General features: G+C 36.1%; 1 protein-coding gene across 2 annotated transcripts in view; it reads left to right on the top strand.

The window, feature by feature from the left end:
• Atg3 (Autophagy-related protein 3) overlaps positions 1-12,284 on the top strand; it is a 423,862-nt gene extending 411,578 nt beyond the window's left edge. For both annotated transcript variants that reach the window (XM_090381993.1, XM_090382001.1), the window contains one exon: positions 12,067-12,284. In XM_090381993.1, coding sequence (XP_090238119.1) covers positions 12,067-12,226 — 160 coding nt within the window. In that variant the 3' untranslated portion in view covers positions 12,227-12,284. The remainder of the gene's footprint in view (positions 1-12,066) is intronic.
• The last annotated feature ends 3,363 nt before the right edge of the window (positions 12,285-15,647 follow it).

Raw genomic sequence — 15,647 nt, forward strand, 5'->3', positions numbered from 1 at the left:
TACTTTTTATTTATTTATTTTTATTTTATTTATTTATTTATTTTTATTTTTATTTTTTATTTTATTTTTTTATTGATTTTTTTATTATTATTATTTTTATTTATTTTTTATTTTTATTTATTTATTTTTTTTATTTATTTTTATTTTATATATATATTTTTTTTTATTATTTTTTATTTTATTTATTTATTTATTTTATTTTTTTATTTTTTATTTTTTTTTATTTTTATTTTTATTTTTTTTTTATTTTTTATTTTTTTTAATTTTTTTTTTTTTATTTATTTTTTTTTTAGGCCCTTGCCACTGAAATCTTAGGAAATTAGGTGGCAGGGCCTGCCAGAGTAATTACTTCTAATGCGATCCCTCTATGCCTGACCTGCCTCCTCGGGGTTAAGTGTGGGCAACGGGGGGTCCCACTAGGGGCCCAACGGCTAAAAGGTCAGAGGAACAACACAACATGACACTACACAACATAAACATGTACCTTACACTTTTTAAAATCTCTGGCCTTCACAGTGTTCTGTGTTTCACAAACAGAGTACACAACACGGAGATGGGGGAAACCCCTTGGGCCGTTAGACAATGAACACTTTACACTTTACACTTTTTTTGTCAGTGTAGTACCACAGAGTTGATATGTTGCTCTGAGGTTATGTAGTTCTTTACATTTGTCAATGTTAAACTTCATTTGCCATCTCTCAGCCCATCTGCTCAACCTTTCCAGATCCTGTTGCAGCAGCATATTGTCAGTAGTGTCTTTAACAACCCTGCCAACCTTTGTATCGTCTGCAAACTTGGACATTAAGCTTGATATACCATCATCAATATCATTTATAAATACAGAAAACAATAATGGACCCAACACTGAACCCTCAGGGACTCCACTAATAACATTAGTCCACGATGAGCAGGGTCCATTGATTACCACTCTCTGTCTTCTCCCCCTCAGATGGTCTTGGGCGTGTCAACTGGCACATGTTGGGATGTCTGGAACTGTTCGTGCAGGTGGACGGTCAGTAATGGTTTGGGCATGTTCAATATGCACATGTTGGCATGTCTGATACGTCTAGATGCATCTCTGAACAGTCCAGATTACGTGTCCACCTTGCTGATCATCTGCATCCCTTCATAGTCATCATGCACCCACAGGGCAATGGAAAAGTCCATTGCCCTGTAGGTGCAATGGAAAAGTTCTAGTCACCTAGGCTCTGTGGGGAAGCACATTGTCGTGTGCCTCCCCACAGAGCCTAGGTGACTAGAACATGGTTCTAAGAGCATTCTGCAGATTTTAACACCATTCAATGGCCTCCCCATTCACAGGACATGAACCCTGTGGAGCATATTTGGGAAGCTGTGGAATGGTCCATTCGAGCTTTGGATACTCCACCTAAGAATGCGACAGAATTATGGACAATGGTGCAGCAAGCATGGATGGAAATACCTGCGGAATGGTTTTGTGAACTAATGGACTCAGTGCCTACCCGTTACTAGATAGGTAGGTATCCCATGATTTTTATTCACTCAGTGTAGTAGAAATGGTAAATAATGATAGCATACAAACTTATACAGCATCAGCCAAAAAAAAAAACAGCTCTTCCATTTTACTAGACCATCCCCTCTAATAGTGTTATTTAGTTTTTCTTTGAATTTTTTCAAACTTGCCACTGCCACAACACCAGATGAAAGTAAGGATTCCATCAGCATTGTACTTACTTAATCCTTTCAAGGCCTTAAGCACTTCAATCAGGTCTCTTTTCAGATATCTAGTGTCTAGATACTGCAATTTACAAAACTTGGTAAAAGCATAAGTGTGCTCCTCCACCACCAGTTTTGTTGTTCATGCCTCCACCCATTCCAACAGATCCACATCCTTCCTAAAATGAGGCTTCCACATCTGTATGCAGTATTTAAAATGTGGTCTAACCATTGCCTTATACACAGGGATAATCACCTCCCTATCCATGCTGGCAAAATTCCTGTAATGTCATTGACAAAACCCCAAGAGCTGTCCTGGAAAATTGTCTGTACCGCTTGCAGAACTTCATATCTGAATGTACAGTTGCCCCAGTTCTGTTTCATTCTCCACTGCCCTGTGTATGGTAGCAGACAGCTGGTACATTAATCTGGGAGTACAGGTGACCCCCGCTTAACGCTGATCATGCGTTCCGGAAAAACAGAGCGCTAAGCGAGCCCCGAATTCCCATAAGGTAACATATGTATTTGTGAGTTGTGGTCGGTGCCATAGGATATTTCCTAATCAACAATAAGCGGTAGTGAAAAGATACACAAATGTCGGTCAAAATATTTAATATTCAAATATTTGTACTTATAAAATATTCTACATTACATATGTATATAATTATATGGTAACTACTTATGTATCAAAATTAAACTTAAAATTCCAATTAAAATCATGAATTTAATTGATCTAAATTGATTTAATTTAATTATGAAAAATGTGTCGATTTTGGGTTGAACTTTGGCCCTCTTCCAAATAAACTAAAAGGGGTATTAGTTTTAAATCTCTCGCAGCGTTACCACCAACAATAAAGTCAATCGATCCTTCGCCGCTTTGAAACCTGGCATGTTTTTACTTCTTTCAATATGAAACTTCTTGTAGGCAATCGTTTCCACAAAAGTCCTGCTTCATCTATGTTAAAAACTTGTTGAGAAGTATAACACATAATACCCCTCTTCAATAATTTTAACAAGTTCTTTTTGAAACTTTCGGCTCCTTGATCTGCACTTGCGGCTTCTCCCTGGATTTTAAATCTATTCAACCAGCCCTTACTAGTTTTAAATGGTTCCACTTTTTTTTTTAGGTGAGTTTTCTTCAGATCATCATATAGGCTAATCTCTCTCTTTCTCTCTCTCTCTCTCTCTCTCTCTTTTATTATTTATAATATTTAACTTAACTGAATTCTGCATTGGATATCATCTTCAATAAAATTAGTTAAAGTCTTTCCATTTCAATCCTAATAGCCGGCCTAGCCCTTGTTGCTTGCAGTGGAACAGCTATCTTCCCCACTGCTAAAATTAATTCTTTATTTTTTTAATAATTGTTCTTACAGTTAAACTTGCAAGTCCTAAATTATGGCACACATCCGCTTGTCTTTGACTGGAATCGATTCGCTTCAAAACGTCTAATTTAATTTTCAAATTCAGTAGTATTTTTCTTACATTCGTAATCTTCGTACTGCGCCCAGACGTTGTTGCTTTTTTATTCTTATTGGCCATTAATGTAACAAATGTAACTGCGTTGGTTGCATTAATTACGATACAATGTTCAAGTAAACTGTCCGTTATGCACGATGTCTAATACTGTACTGAGTGATGACTAGACCTCGGATAAATGCATATAACGCAAATATTACATGCAATATACTTGATCATTTTTTAAAATGTTGATCTCGGAACTACGTAACAAGTCACTGTACTGCAATTAAATTAGCGCGCGACAGAATTTCACTGAGCGTGGGAATATTTCTCAAGTTTGTGTGGGAAACGTTTTAACCGTATTTTTTATATTCATTTTCAAGCTATCGACTCCATCAAATGAAACGATTTCGTTAAATATGCCAAAAAATGCAATCTGTAAAAGAGCATTATAGTGATCTGTGACAGCGTTATAGTCAGATAGTGGTTATAATATAAGAACAGCGTTATAGCGAATCAGCGTAAAGCGAACCGCGTTATAACGGGGGCCTGCTGTACTTGCTACTCACATGAATTACTTTGCATTTGTCAATATTAAATTTTAATTGCTACTTTTCAGCCCATTTGCCTAACTTTTCTAGATCTTGTTGCAGTAGCATACCCTGATTACTGTGATTAACTGCCTTTGCAAACTTTATATCATATGTAAACTTAGGCATTAAGCTTGTTATACCTTTATCAGTATCATCAATAAATACAGAAAACAATGGCGGGCCAAGCACTGAACCCTGGGAGACTCCACTAATAACATTAGTCCATGAAGAGCAGTATTCATTGATAACTACTCTCTGCTTCTCTCACTTAATCAGGGACTCTGGTCTCATGCCAGTCCTGTATGGGGCACCAACACATCATGGAACCTGACACACATGAATGGGGCACCAACACAGTCCCAGACTCCAGGACAAAGACCAACCTGGAGATGTCCTGTATACGTCCTTTCAAGCGACCATACTCCGGACCTGACCCACTTAATTACTCCGGGGTGGCTGTGCACCTCCAGATACATCTGGTAGCTTCATCGACCACACTGAGTTGCTAGGTTGCCCAATGGGTGATCTTACTTCCGCACTCCCTTGAGCGAAACCTTTTTTTTTTCCCCTCAGGGGAGAAGAGCTTCTCCCCCTTTTTTGTGGGGCATGGACATTCCTCACTGCCAAACTGGGGTAATATGCCCTGTCGACCCCCCTACTTCCAAGTTCCAACCTCCCAGCTTTCCGCTTCTCCCCATACTTTCTTCTTAACAGCATCCGTCCCACATGTCTAAATTCAAAAAACATCAAAATTTATGCCTGACCTATCAGAAAACTTATTATATTTCAGCGAGTGTCCCCTTATAGCACCTCTAAACAGTGACTAAATATCCTCCCTGGTGTCTACTCTAATTTCATAGTTTTCTTCCATTTATTTAGGTCCTAGCCACTGAAATCCCAGGATGGCAGGACCTGCCAGAGTACTTTAGAAACATTCGTACACCCAGTCAGCCTCTGACAAGGTGTGGTAACATCGGGTCCCACTAGGGGCCTGGTGGCTAATTGACCGGATGAACAAAGGGTGCAACACACTATGTAGCACATAACCCACACACCTCAAAATCTCTGACCCGATACAAAGCTCACTCGGAGATGGGAGAAATCTCAGGAGCCATTAGACACCAACATACCTTACACCTTTCATCCATTCAACCATCCCTTTGTCCATAGTAGCAACTTGCTCTTAATACCACACTACTTCAGTTTGCACAGCAGTCTTTTATGTGCAACAGTATCAAAAGCTTTTCTGAAATGTATATGTCATCAAATACCTAAGTATATGATGTTATTTTTTTCATCCAGTTCATTTTGTTATAGTAGACTTTCGAAATAACAGCACCTGCAGGGATTCAGGGTGCCATTATTTCTATTTTTCAGTTATCTAGAAAGTTTTATTTTTAATGTATTTAATGCAGAAATAATAGAGAGATTAAGAATACAATTTTATTAACTGCACATAAAAAAACGTAAACATGTTGACGATCCAATGTTATATTCTGCTATTAATACACTCCTGCTTATACCCGAGCCTTTCCACCCGGTGTGGGGAGGACACCGGGTGGAAAAGGCTAGATTCGAATCCCGTCGATGACACGAGGAACGTTTATAGGCTTTTTTCACTCCATTGCTGAGTTAGTGGGTCTCAGGCATAGATAGCAAGATTTTGTCCCAGAAACTGGGGTTTTTTTTGTCCAACAAAACAGGCAAATCGAGCAGAGAACACATACAATTTACAAACACACTATACATCAGTATATGAATTAACATTCCGGGTGAGACTAATGTAATAGTTTATCACTAAGCTTTAATACTGTTCTTCTTTTCTTCTGTGTATGAGGTTTATTAACTTTAGGAGCCATAATGAGGGTTTTTTTTTAAATAGATGTAAAACAGCGGTATAATCTGTGATATCAGTACAGAATTCACTTTGAAAATGGCAAATGTAAACAAATACAGTAATCATGTGACTTGTCGTTTTCTTTTTTTGGCACTGCACTGCACTGTATAATGTATACATCCGATCTCAATGTGCTGTTGTTTGGGGTGCCATTATTTCGACAGTCTACTGTACTTTGTCATAGTATCCAATCAGATTGGTCAGAAAAGATTACACTTTAACAAATCCATTCTGTGAATTGCACTGCAGTATAACTGCATTCCTGTCTACATCCTTCATTACTTCTTTAACCAGTGACTCTATTATTTTTCCCTAATGGAACAGAAGTCAAGATAACAAGTCTGCAATTCCTCATGTCCCCCTTTGTTAATTTGGTAATACTGTTGCATATCTATAGTCCATTGGGACCTTCCCTGAATCCAGAAATGCTCATGGCTAAATGTTTGGTTTTGTCTTTGCTGCCTCCTTTATTACAACTGGATAGATCCTATCCACTCATGTGTTATTTTTATGTTTAGCTTCAGCAATTTCTCCCCACTCTCCTCTCCATTATCCCAATGGCATTCAGTTCCCTGTCAGAATTTCTTCAGACAGGTATGCCAAAACTCACTCCTGGCATCCTTAAAAAATTCCTCATATGTGGATCCACCTGCAAAATACCATTTGATTTATCAGTAATCTTAGCAGAATTATCAACAATTAATCCATTCATATCTGCATGGGGCATTTGAAAACTTTGTGGCCTAAGTATCAGTGGGAGTGTACAGTGCCAAAAAGTTTCTGGACGGAATGTATAATATTTTAAATAAAAAACCACCAAGTTTTATGCCAAAATTCAATAATGAATTTTTTTAATTACAGGTCCTGAAGTGAACAAAGTTGTTATGAATGTGGAAATTATGCAAAATCAGTCACCATGTGGTCATCCAGAATTTGGGAAAAAAGGGACTAATATCAAAGGTAATTCATGAAGTAATTCAGCATTGAGGGAGGACCTATTCCTATTTCATGGTTAAGAACTGGACTACAGAATTAAAATGAGAGAGTAATAGCCTGGAAGATGACCCACACTCTGGAAGACCTGTAATCTTTATCACTCCAGAAGTTGTTGACCTTGTGCATGAACTGTTAAGTGATGGAGGATTGACAGTTCAGTATATTACCAGTGTCTTTGACATCTCATCTCATCTGAACATGTGTACCATATAATAGATGTTCATGCTGTGAAAAAGTGACATTGGGCCCATGATGGGTCCCACAGTTGTTGACAATCGGTCAAAAACACATGTTGTCAAATGAACATTTACATTGTTTTCAAGCAGATCCAGCCAATTTCCTTGCAGAACCACGGATGAGATGTCAATCCATGACTTTCAGCCAGAGACAAAGGAGCAATCCAAACAATGTAAACACAGCTCTTCTCCATTTCAAAAGAGAGCCAGGTCAAATCCTTCTGCTGGCAAGGTGATGGCATCAGTTTTTCGAGACGCTGATGTAGTGCTGCTAGTGAATTACCTTCAGGAAGGCCAGAAGGCATTTGCTTGAAAAACACTAAGACAAATTCATCACTAAGACAAATTTATTATATGCTTTACAACATCATCAACTTTTGCCCCTATCAGATATACCCTGGTCCTATTCCATCTATCCTTTTTACACAATATATTCCCTGTCTCCCTGACAATAGAGTCACGAACAATAACTAGTTCCTTTGGGACCAGCGCGTTCTTCCTTGGAAATTGCCGCTTTGTTGCCTGATGCCCAGGAGTGAGCTCTGCTGTTGAGTTGGGCAGCTGAGAACTTGACAGGCCCCCCTCATATTAATTTCTTCAAGGGCATCTACCCAACACCTCAAGTGCCCAGTAGAATGCTGAGTTGATGCCTAATTTCTAGACACTGTCTGCACCCGGCACACACAAAGATATCCTCCTTGGCTAGATCATGTTCTGTTCCAGAGAGTTCAGCAAACATTTCGTAAGTTGCACATTTTTTTAGGCTGTGATGCATTGGAGTATTGCCCCCCCCCCAGTTCTCCCCCAAGTCACAGCACTCCTGCCACTTCTTGCCCGTTGCTTTGCTGCTCTGGTCTGGTTCATGATATTTTAAATTAATAAGATCAATAAATTTAATTAATTAATTGTCAATACTACGCTATCTAATAGAATCCTAAATGCAGTGATGCGTATTACGCTATATAATTATACGTTAGAGCTGCCTAGTTATCACAATTAAAAATGTGAATTCCCTACTACTCTATATAGAAAAATAACGGCTGCAAGATTTGAACGAAATAACGGTTTTACATATATTAAGTAGTAATCTACAAAACTCTTTATCTAAATTAAAATAAAAATAACCAGCATAACAATAGCTATAAGACTACGTATAAAGTACAATATAAAATAACGATTAAGTAAATAAAAAGGCAAACACTTATCGCTTTTTCGGAGCTTGTAATACCTGTATCTACAGTAACAAGACACATAACAGTCACCATGTGCACTTGGTAGTAATACCCATCGCGGGATGGATCCATCCAATCAGTAATAATGTAAGAACAACAACAATACTACTAATAAAGCAGTGTCCGTACTTTACTACTAACAAATGCTGACTTTCGATGACCAAAGCCATGTTGGTTTTGATGTATGGAAGGCTTGAAAAAATTGAAGAGTTGTTTATGCACTACTGTGTCAAATAGTTTAGAAAGTCTTTTTTTGGGAGTGGTCTGAAATCTTATACAGACCACTTGTCACCTTTTTGAATACTAGAAGTATGTTAACCTGATTGAAATGCTTTGGGTAAATACCCAGTCTCAGAGATAAGTTGCAAATATGAAGCATGATAGGATTAAGAGTAGGGACAGACCTTTTCCAAAATACAGTTGGTGAGTCATCTGGGTCTTTTGTATTGTCATTTTTCATATTCTTCAATGCTGAGTTTTGGTCATCCTCATTGATCAACAGATCTCAACCAGGAAATGAAAGCGAAGGCTTCGTACCAATAGTCTCAATCCTTGACAGATGTTTGGCAAATACTTCAGTGGTGTAGAATTCTACACCTCCCACCTCTTTGTCATTTCTGTACTTATTCTACTCTCCATATTCCTGTATCCTTTGTGTCTGTGTGACATCACATTTCTGATAACCTGATAATGCCTGTATTTTAATGACTTAGCAGATATTTAAAATTCATCAAATGCATTTACTATCCCCTTAGCATTATTATCATTAGTAGTAGCAGTGGAAATGATACAAGAAAGCAAGCATATATAACATCACTCATAATAAAAAAAAAAAAAATCCTATATCACCTGTTCAACCCCTCTCATGGTTTGTATAGTTCGTCCTTGAACTTATTAAAACTACCCACTTCTACAACACTTGATGGAAGCTTGTTCCAACAATCAATTACTCAATGGCTAAATGCAAATTTCCACACATCAATCCAGCAATTATGTGTAGTCAGAGCAAGAGGAAAGAAGAATGCCATTATCATTGATCTTATTGCAGGTGCCCAGTTTCCACATGCTGCCATTTGCAGAAAATGAAGCCTTTTTGGTAAGCTCTCTTTTATTCCCAGCATAATCTTGTCTCGCTTCTCTTAATTCATTCCAACAGCTCCACATCCTACCTAAAATTACCTCTCTGGCATGCTGGTGTTAATCCTAACAGCATGTCACAGTATGTTTAACCAGTCATCCAGTAAACGAGTTTTACTGCTGTCTGAGTAACCAACCCACATGTTCCAGTCAATATCTGGAAATTATAAGGCAACATTAATGAACAAGGAAGCACTCATTTTTGTTTTTAGTAATCCTAACACATCTTACAATTAGATTACAAGGCCTGCTGGGCATCTGCTTGTCCTATGTACATCCCCAGCAGCCCTTGTAATCCCCACACCTACCTTTTCATACTGTTGCATGTCACAATAGAAGCAGCACAAGAATTTATTTTTTTCTCTGCTTGCATCTACTGCTGATGCTTTCAAGGCACCTAACACTACCTTAATAGCATCAGCAAATATTCTTGCCCCTTCCCTTTAAATTTATCCATTTTAACATTATTTTCTTGGATTTCAGAAAAGCATTTGGCTTGGTTTTTCACGTGAGAGGTCACTGTACAAGCTGGAACATGTTGTAATAGCAGGGAAATACCCTTAGATGGATTGCAGGATGACCACACAGGTGGTAGATGACTTTCATCAACCGGTGAAATACCACCACTTTGCTTATTGGAGGCTTGAAGTGGGGAAACCCATTTAGTCTCTAGAGCAAAGTTTCTGGCATCCCCCCCCCTCCCCCCATACTTCTCCTTCAACCCATGCACGGTACTAAGTACTATAGGTTTTGATACCTTTCGTGTTTGGGATTTTCATAAAAAAAAAAAAAAAAAAAAAAGGAGACCACACAGTTTATGTTTACTTTTCAGATTGGGCTGATGTAAGACGTGTAGTTCCCCAAGAATGTACTATGTATGCTGTTGATTTTTTTTTTTTTTTTTTTCTTGACATAAACAAAGGGATGCAGGATATGATGTCAAGATCATTCGTGTAGTTGATGATCAGCTCCAGGCAATACCTTTCAAGGCAGTTTAGATAGCCTTCAAGGGTGGTTAGAGTAGTGGCAGCTATGTTTTTATACAGCAAATTGCAGCATCTTACACTTGAGGAATGGTAACTCCAAAATAGCTTGTATGCTTGGTGGATTTGAATCAAGAACAGTAAAAAAAGAGATGGATTTGGGAATTATGATATGGTTGGAAATGAAATCTACAGGCAGCAAGGAAAGCCCACGATGTCATGTTGGTAATTTATCAAAAATTTGCTTGTAGAGATAGGTTGTAATATAACTGTTTGTAAGGTCACCTTTTTCATTGTGTTGACCACACTGAAAATATCAAGCGTTTTCAAAGGATCTAAAAATGATCATCACATCTGGTGAGATCATTAAAAGGTTACCTAAATTGGGACAAGACTTTGAATGGCTGAGTTACAGAACTTGGTAACTGGACTCCATGGAGGAGACCCAATTGAATTTGCTTCCATGGGGGAGGGGGGTCTTTGAGGCTGATAGCCTCAACCACTCTTTGGAGAAATTCAGAGGTCAGTTGGATGGGTACCTAAGTGAGATGGAAGTCAAATAGGTGGTTTATTTTATTATTTATTTATTATTTTTATTAATTAATGTTATTTTTTTTCAGCTGGTGCAGAAAAATCCTCAGGCTTCCTTGCACCTTACAGCTAATAATAGTCCCTGTAAAAATGGTCTCTTGTGTTAACAAGTAGTACAGTACAGTACAGTTCAGTTTTTTTTTTACTGCCAGATTGACTGTCAAAGCATTCAAAATGTATTCCAGACCTTGTCAAATTTAATACTGACTTACAAAATTTTCTGCCAGGTGGGCAGGAGTGGCAGTGCGTAGCACACACTTCTTGATTAGACCGGGGTTCGAGCCCGTGACCACCAAATACGGAGGATGTGGAAAGGTCGGGGAATGACCACCGCATATCTCCGGAGCAATATGGCCTTAGTTGCTAATGCTCCTAAAAACCAAATAACAACAACAAAATTTTCTCAACATTGTACAACTTTTTTTTTAACTGAAACTTCTTTGCAACATTTATCCTTTGCCAGGAATAATAGCACTGCAAATATTGTATGGTTAATTCCTAAATTCCGAATGCTGTTTGCAACATTTTGTGTTTCCAAAGCCATTTTCCCAAATTTAAAAACTGAAGAATGACTTATGTTTTGTAGAATTTTAACTGCATTGCAAGGCCTACACAAACATGCCCTCAATAAACAGACTGGATGCAGATGGTACTGTAACTGAATTGCATATGATGATGCTTCATTTGATGATGAGGTAGCAACACATTGATAAAATAATTAATTGGATTGGTAATTAATTTATCAATGCCAGAGAAACTCATGGTGGTTTACTTTGCAGCATGAAATAGAATTTCACGTTGTGAAGCAGATTTAATTTTTTTTGCAAATTGTATTTCTCCTTGTTATGTATTTAAGGCTTTTGATAAATCTTGCACACTAATATTTTCTAGCCATTCAGAAACGTTACTCTAAATATATTTGTTTTAAGTTTTTCAAAATATTTACCATCTCTTTTAGTGTATAAACATTACATCACTGGGTTGTCAGATCTTTCACTGCCTGTACCTGCTTACCTACCAATTAAACACTGAAATGGCCATGTGGGTAATGGCAAGAATTTCAAATAAATAAAAGCATATTTGTACTTCGGGAATGCTTTTTACTTGAAGCACAGATGCAAAAATTAGAAACTCACCTGATGCTTTTGCCAACTTATTTTGTGGTGATCAAACAGGCATTGCAGCCTGACTAACCCTTGTATGTTAGTTTTCTCAGTAATTTATATATTTTATTTATTTATTTAGGCATGCTGAAGTAATGAAGAAAATAATACAAACAGTAATGGAGGGTGGTGGTGAATTAGGAGTTCATATGTATCTTATAATATTCCTTAAATTTGTACAGGCTGTAATCCCAACAATTGAGTATGATTACACTCAGAACTTTACAATGCAAAACTTGTAAATATTATATGGACTTATCTGTATTTGCTTATTTTTAAATAAATGATATCTGTTTAGAATTTTTTAAATTTTTTTAAAGTATACTAAAAGTTAAAATTATTTAAAAATCTTAATCATTATTTATAACTGCTTTGCTTAAAGTTTTTTCATAATCTTTTTATGTCTTTTTTATCTTTGAATGATCCAAATTAACTCATTCTACTTTGAGATCTAGTTACTAGAGTTTAAAATCTTTAGATTAAATGTATTGGGTTAAATTTCTTATTTTAGGAATCCAGCTTTGGACTGGGTTGTTTTTGTGATGAAACCTTTGTCCCAATGAATGAATGAACAATCTTTTGTTGTAAGAAAAGTATCGAACTACTCAAAAAGTGGCATCTGTCAGATGCCCCTTTTTTATTTTTATTATTATTATTTTTTTTAATTTGGAAATAACATCAGATCTTCTTGTGTACCTTTCCCCACCAGTATTCTCAAAATTATTACACAATTTTTGTTTTCATTTCGGTATACTATGAAATATGTGAAATTAGATATTGCTTTGCATTGCATTTATGGTACTTAACTCCCATACTAATGTGCTGTTTGTGAGATGCCAGTGAGAGTTGCTTAATATTGGCATAGTACTTTGGTTTTGCTGGCTTCATAGAAACTAAATATGAACATGTGACTAAAACCACATGATAATCATGTGGAATTTGCAAGATGCCATATCAGCATCGTTGTCTAAATTCAGGTGATGAGTATCCTTAAATTCTAAAAAATATGAAAACATTATTATTATTATTAGTTTCTCTCATTTATTTTGGTTTAGTCTTTTCTAATCGAGTTTAGAAAAAAAAGCATTATTAACAGAACACTATTTTCAGTTCAGTAAAACAGCTAAATTAATTTTAATTTTTTTCAGAATTGAAACTTTTGTTTTAGTTCAAAAAATAATTAATACAAAACAAGTGTCTCACAGATGCTATGTGAATGTATTTGTTTTATTTAGAGCATGAGTGACAGAGGGTTAAATTTATTCCATGTACAAAAGAATAAATTTTTTTTGGATTAGTGATATACTAATTTTAAAGAATAGTTTAATGCAAATTTAAAAATTTTATGTTCAGATTGGGAGCCTTTGTATTCAAAAATCATAACACAACATTCACCTGACTGGAAATAGTATCTTTAGATTTCCACTACTATAAATATTTATATAATAGCAGGGTATAGTTCCATACATAGTTTCATAGCAGGGTATAGGGCATTTATTTAATAGCAGGGTATAGTCCTGTATAGCAGTTTTTAATAATGTTATATTTTTTCAAAGTTTTAATGGATTGGTAATTAATTTTAATATGTCACTATGCTATTATAAAACAGAAAATGTGTGCATTGCACTTCGTGACATAGTGATGAAACCTCTTTTCACTAGTTCAGAGAGGCTTGATTTTTTTTTTCTCCTGTTGAAGAAAAGGGGAATTCCTTAAAGCTTCTTCAATTAGGGCTAAAAATTAGGCAATCAAACTAATAAACTTCTCCTGTCCTGTGAGATAATTTGAGTTTCTTCCTAACATGTAAATTGGTCCTTAAACACATAGCAGTACAAATATATAGATGTATGATATGACAAACTGTGTGAACCATATCACTAGAACTGGTGTACCTATGGCCTGAGATTTATTGGGACAAAATAAGAACAAGAATCTGTTCTTAACTTGACTTTAAAAAGTGCATTGAGTTTTCACCAAATTTGGGTATGAGATTTGGGAATGTATTAGAATTAGTTTTATGTAGTTTTTTACCCTCCAACTACAAAAAAAAAGTTGTCACCCGCAATCATACAATCTGTTGTGTAAGTAATGAGTGCTTATATATTATAGGCTAAACAGTGGATAAACAACAAATCGAGCACTGGCAAACCATGGCTAGCAAGATATTCCATTTCTGTGTGCTATTTTAATTCAGAATACCATAGAGGAACAGTACAGAGTTATAGACCAGTTGCCCAGGAAGTCAGACAATGTAATGATAACATAACACAGTGAGCTTTTCAATTGCGAACTCATATAACTTGAGTAACTTGATCACTTCTGAACAGACATGACTCTCATACTTAATTTTTTGTTTGGCTTCTGAATAATTGTGGAAATTATAACAGATGTATTATAAATATTTAATACCATTACTTCTTACCAGCTTTTGTGGTTTTTCTCATACAATTTACAGGAACATCTCTCTTTAACTGTAAATGCACTCATTTTGTAATATAAGTGAGTATATAAGGATTGTTTCATCCCACCCCTTAAAAATTTAAAGACTTTTATAAGCGTTTAAATTTGGGGGTGGAAGTGAAACAATTTCTAAATTTTCATTCATTTTTATCTTACTGGTCACCAGTACTTTTTTTTGTAATAAAATAGGTGCCGGTACTCATTCTTTGCTATCAGGAAAAATTGAAAATTAAAAGGATATGAAAAGTATTCAACATTTTTCTTTCCTGATAGTTACTTTCGTAGTAATGTTTTTGGAATAAGAACAACAAATTTAGTATATTAACACAGTTTATTAAGTATAAATTTATTATTCAAGTATATATAGAAAAATAAGTAAAATGTGAATAAAATAAGTAAATAAATTGGTCAACTACTGAGTGCCGGGCACTCAGGATGAACGAATTGTTGTTAGTGTAGTATCTCAAATAGAGAGCTTTATGGTAACTGAAAAAAAGTTTCTAGTACCCCGGCTTGGCCTAAAACTTAGGAAATAACGAAAGCTTTGTCTATTTGAGTCTTTCCAGTTGTTGTTACCAAGGGTGGGAGAAGTGACTCCGACTTCTTCCTGCAGAAGCAATTAAAGTCTTGGGGGAGAAGCAACTGGCAGGTGAGGGCCCTGCAAGACTCCGTGCAGGCATCTCCCCACCACCGCCACCTCGACACTGGCTCTCTGAGTACCTCCTTTCCGAGACAACCCCAGCTTTGAAAATTGTTAAAAAATACTTCTTGTTGCAAAATTTATAAATTACCTTTATAGAATTATTAACTAACTATTTAGCAACCTTTTTGTCACTAAAAGGAGAGTTACTTAGTAAAAAGAAGCACGCTATTGAAGTGCAACAAAAAAAAGATTTTGAACTAATTTTAACACAAAAATAAATGATAAATTTCAATCTAAATAGTTTTCCCTTGATAAGCATCAAATAACGCATAGTTAATGTGATTTTGAAATTTTTAGCTCCGTTAGCGACGGAAATAGAGGGGGGACACGAAAATTACTTACATTTTCATGTCTGACGCCGCCGTTTTTAATTTTAAAAATATATTAAAATTATATTGTAAACATACTCGTTGAGCTCTTTCCAACGGTGTAGCTATAGGTTGTCGACAACATTTTTATCCCCCCACATTTACCTCCCCATCCATTTCTCAGACAGATTT

This window comes from Mastigoproctus giganteus, chromosome 1, assembly GCF_048544385.1.
Source record: "Mastigoproctus giganteus isolate SK-2022 chromosome 1, ASM4854438v1, whole genome shotgun sequence".
Lineage (NCBI taxonomy): Eukaryota > Metazoa > Arthropoda > Arachnida > Uropygi > Thelyphonidae > Mastigoproctus > Mastigoproctus giganteus.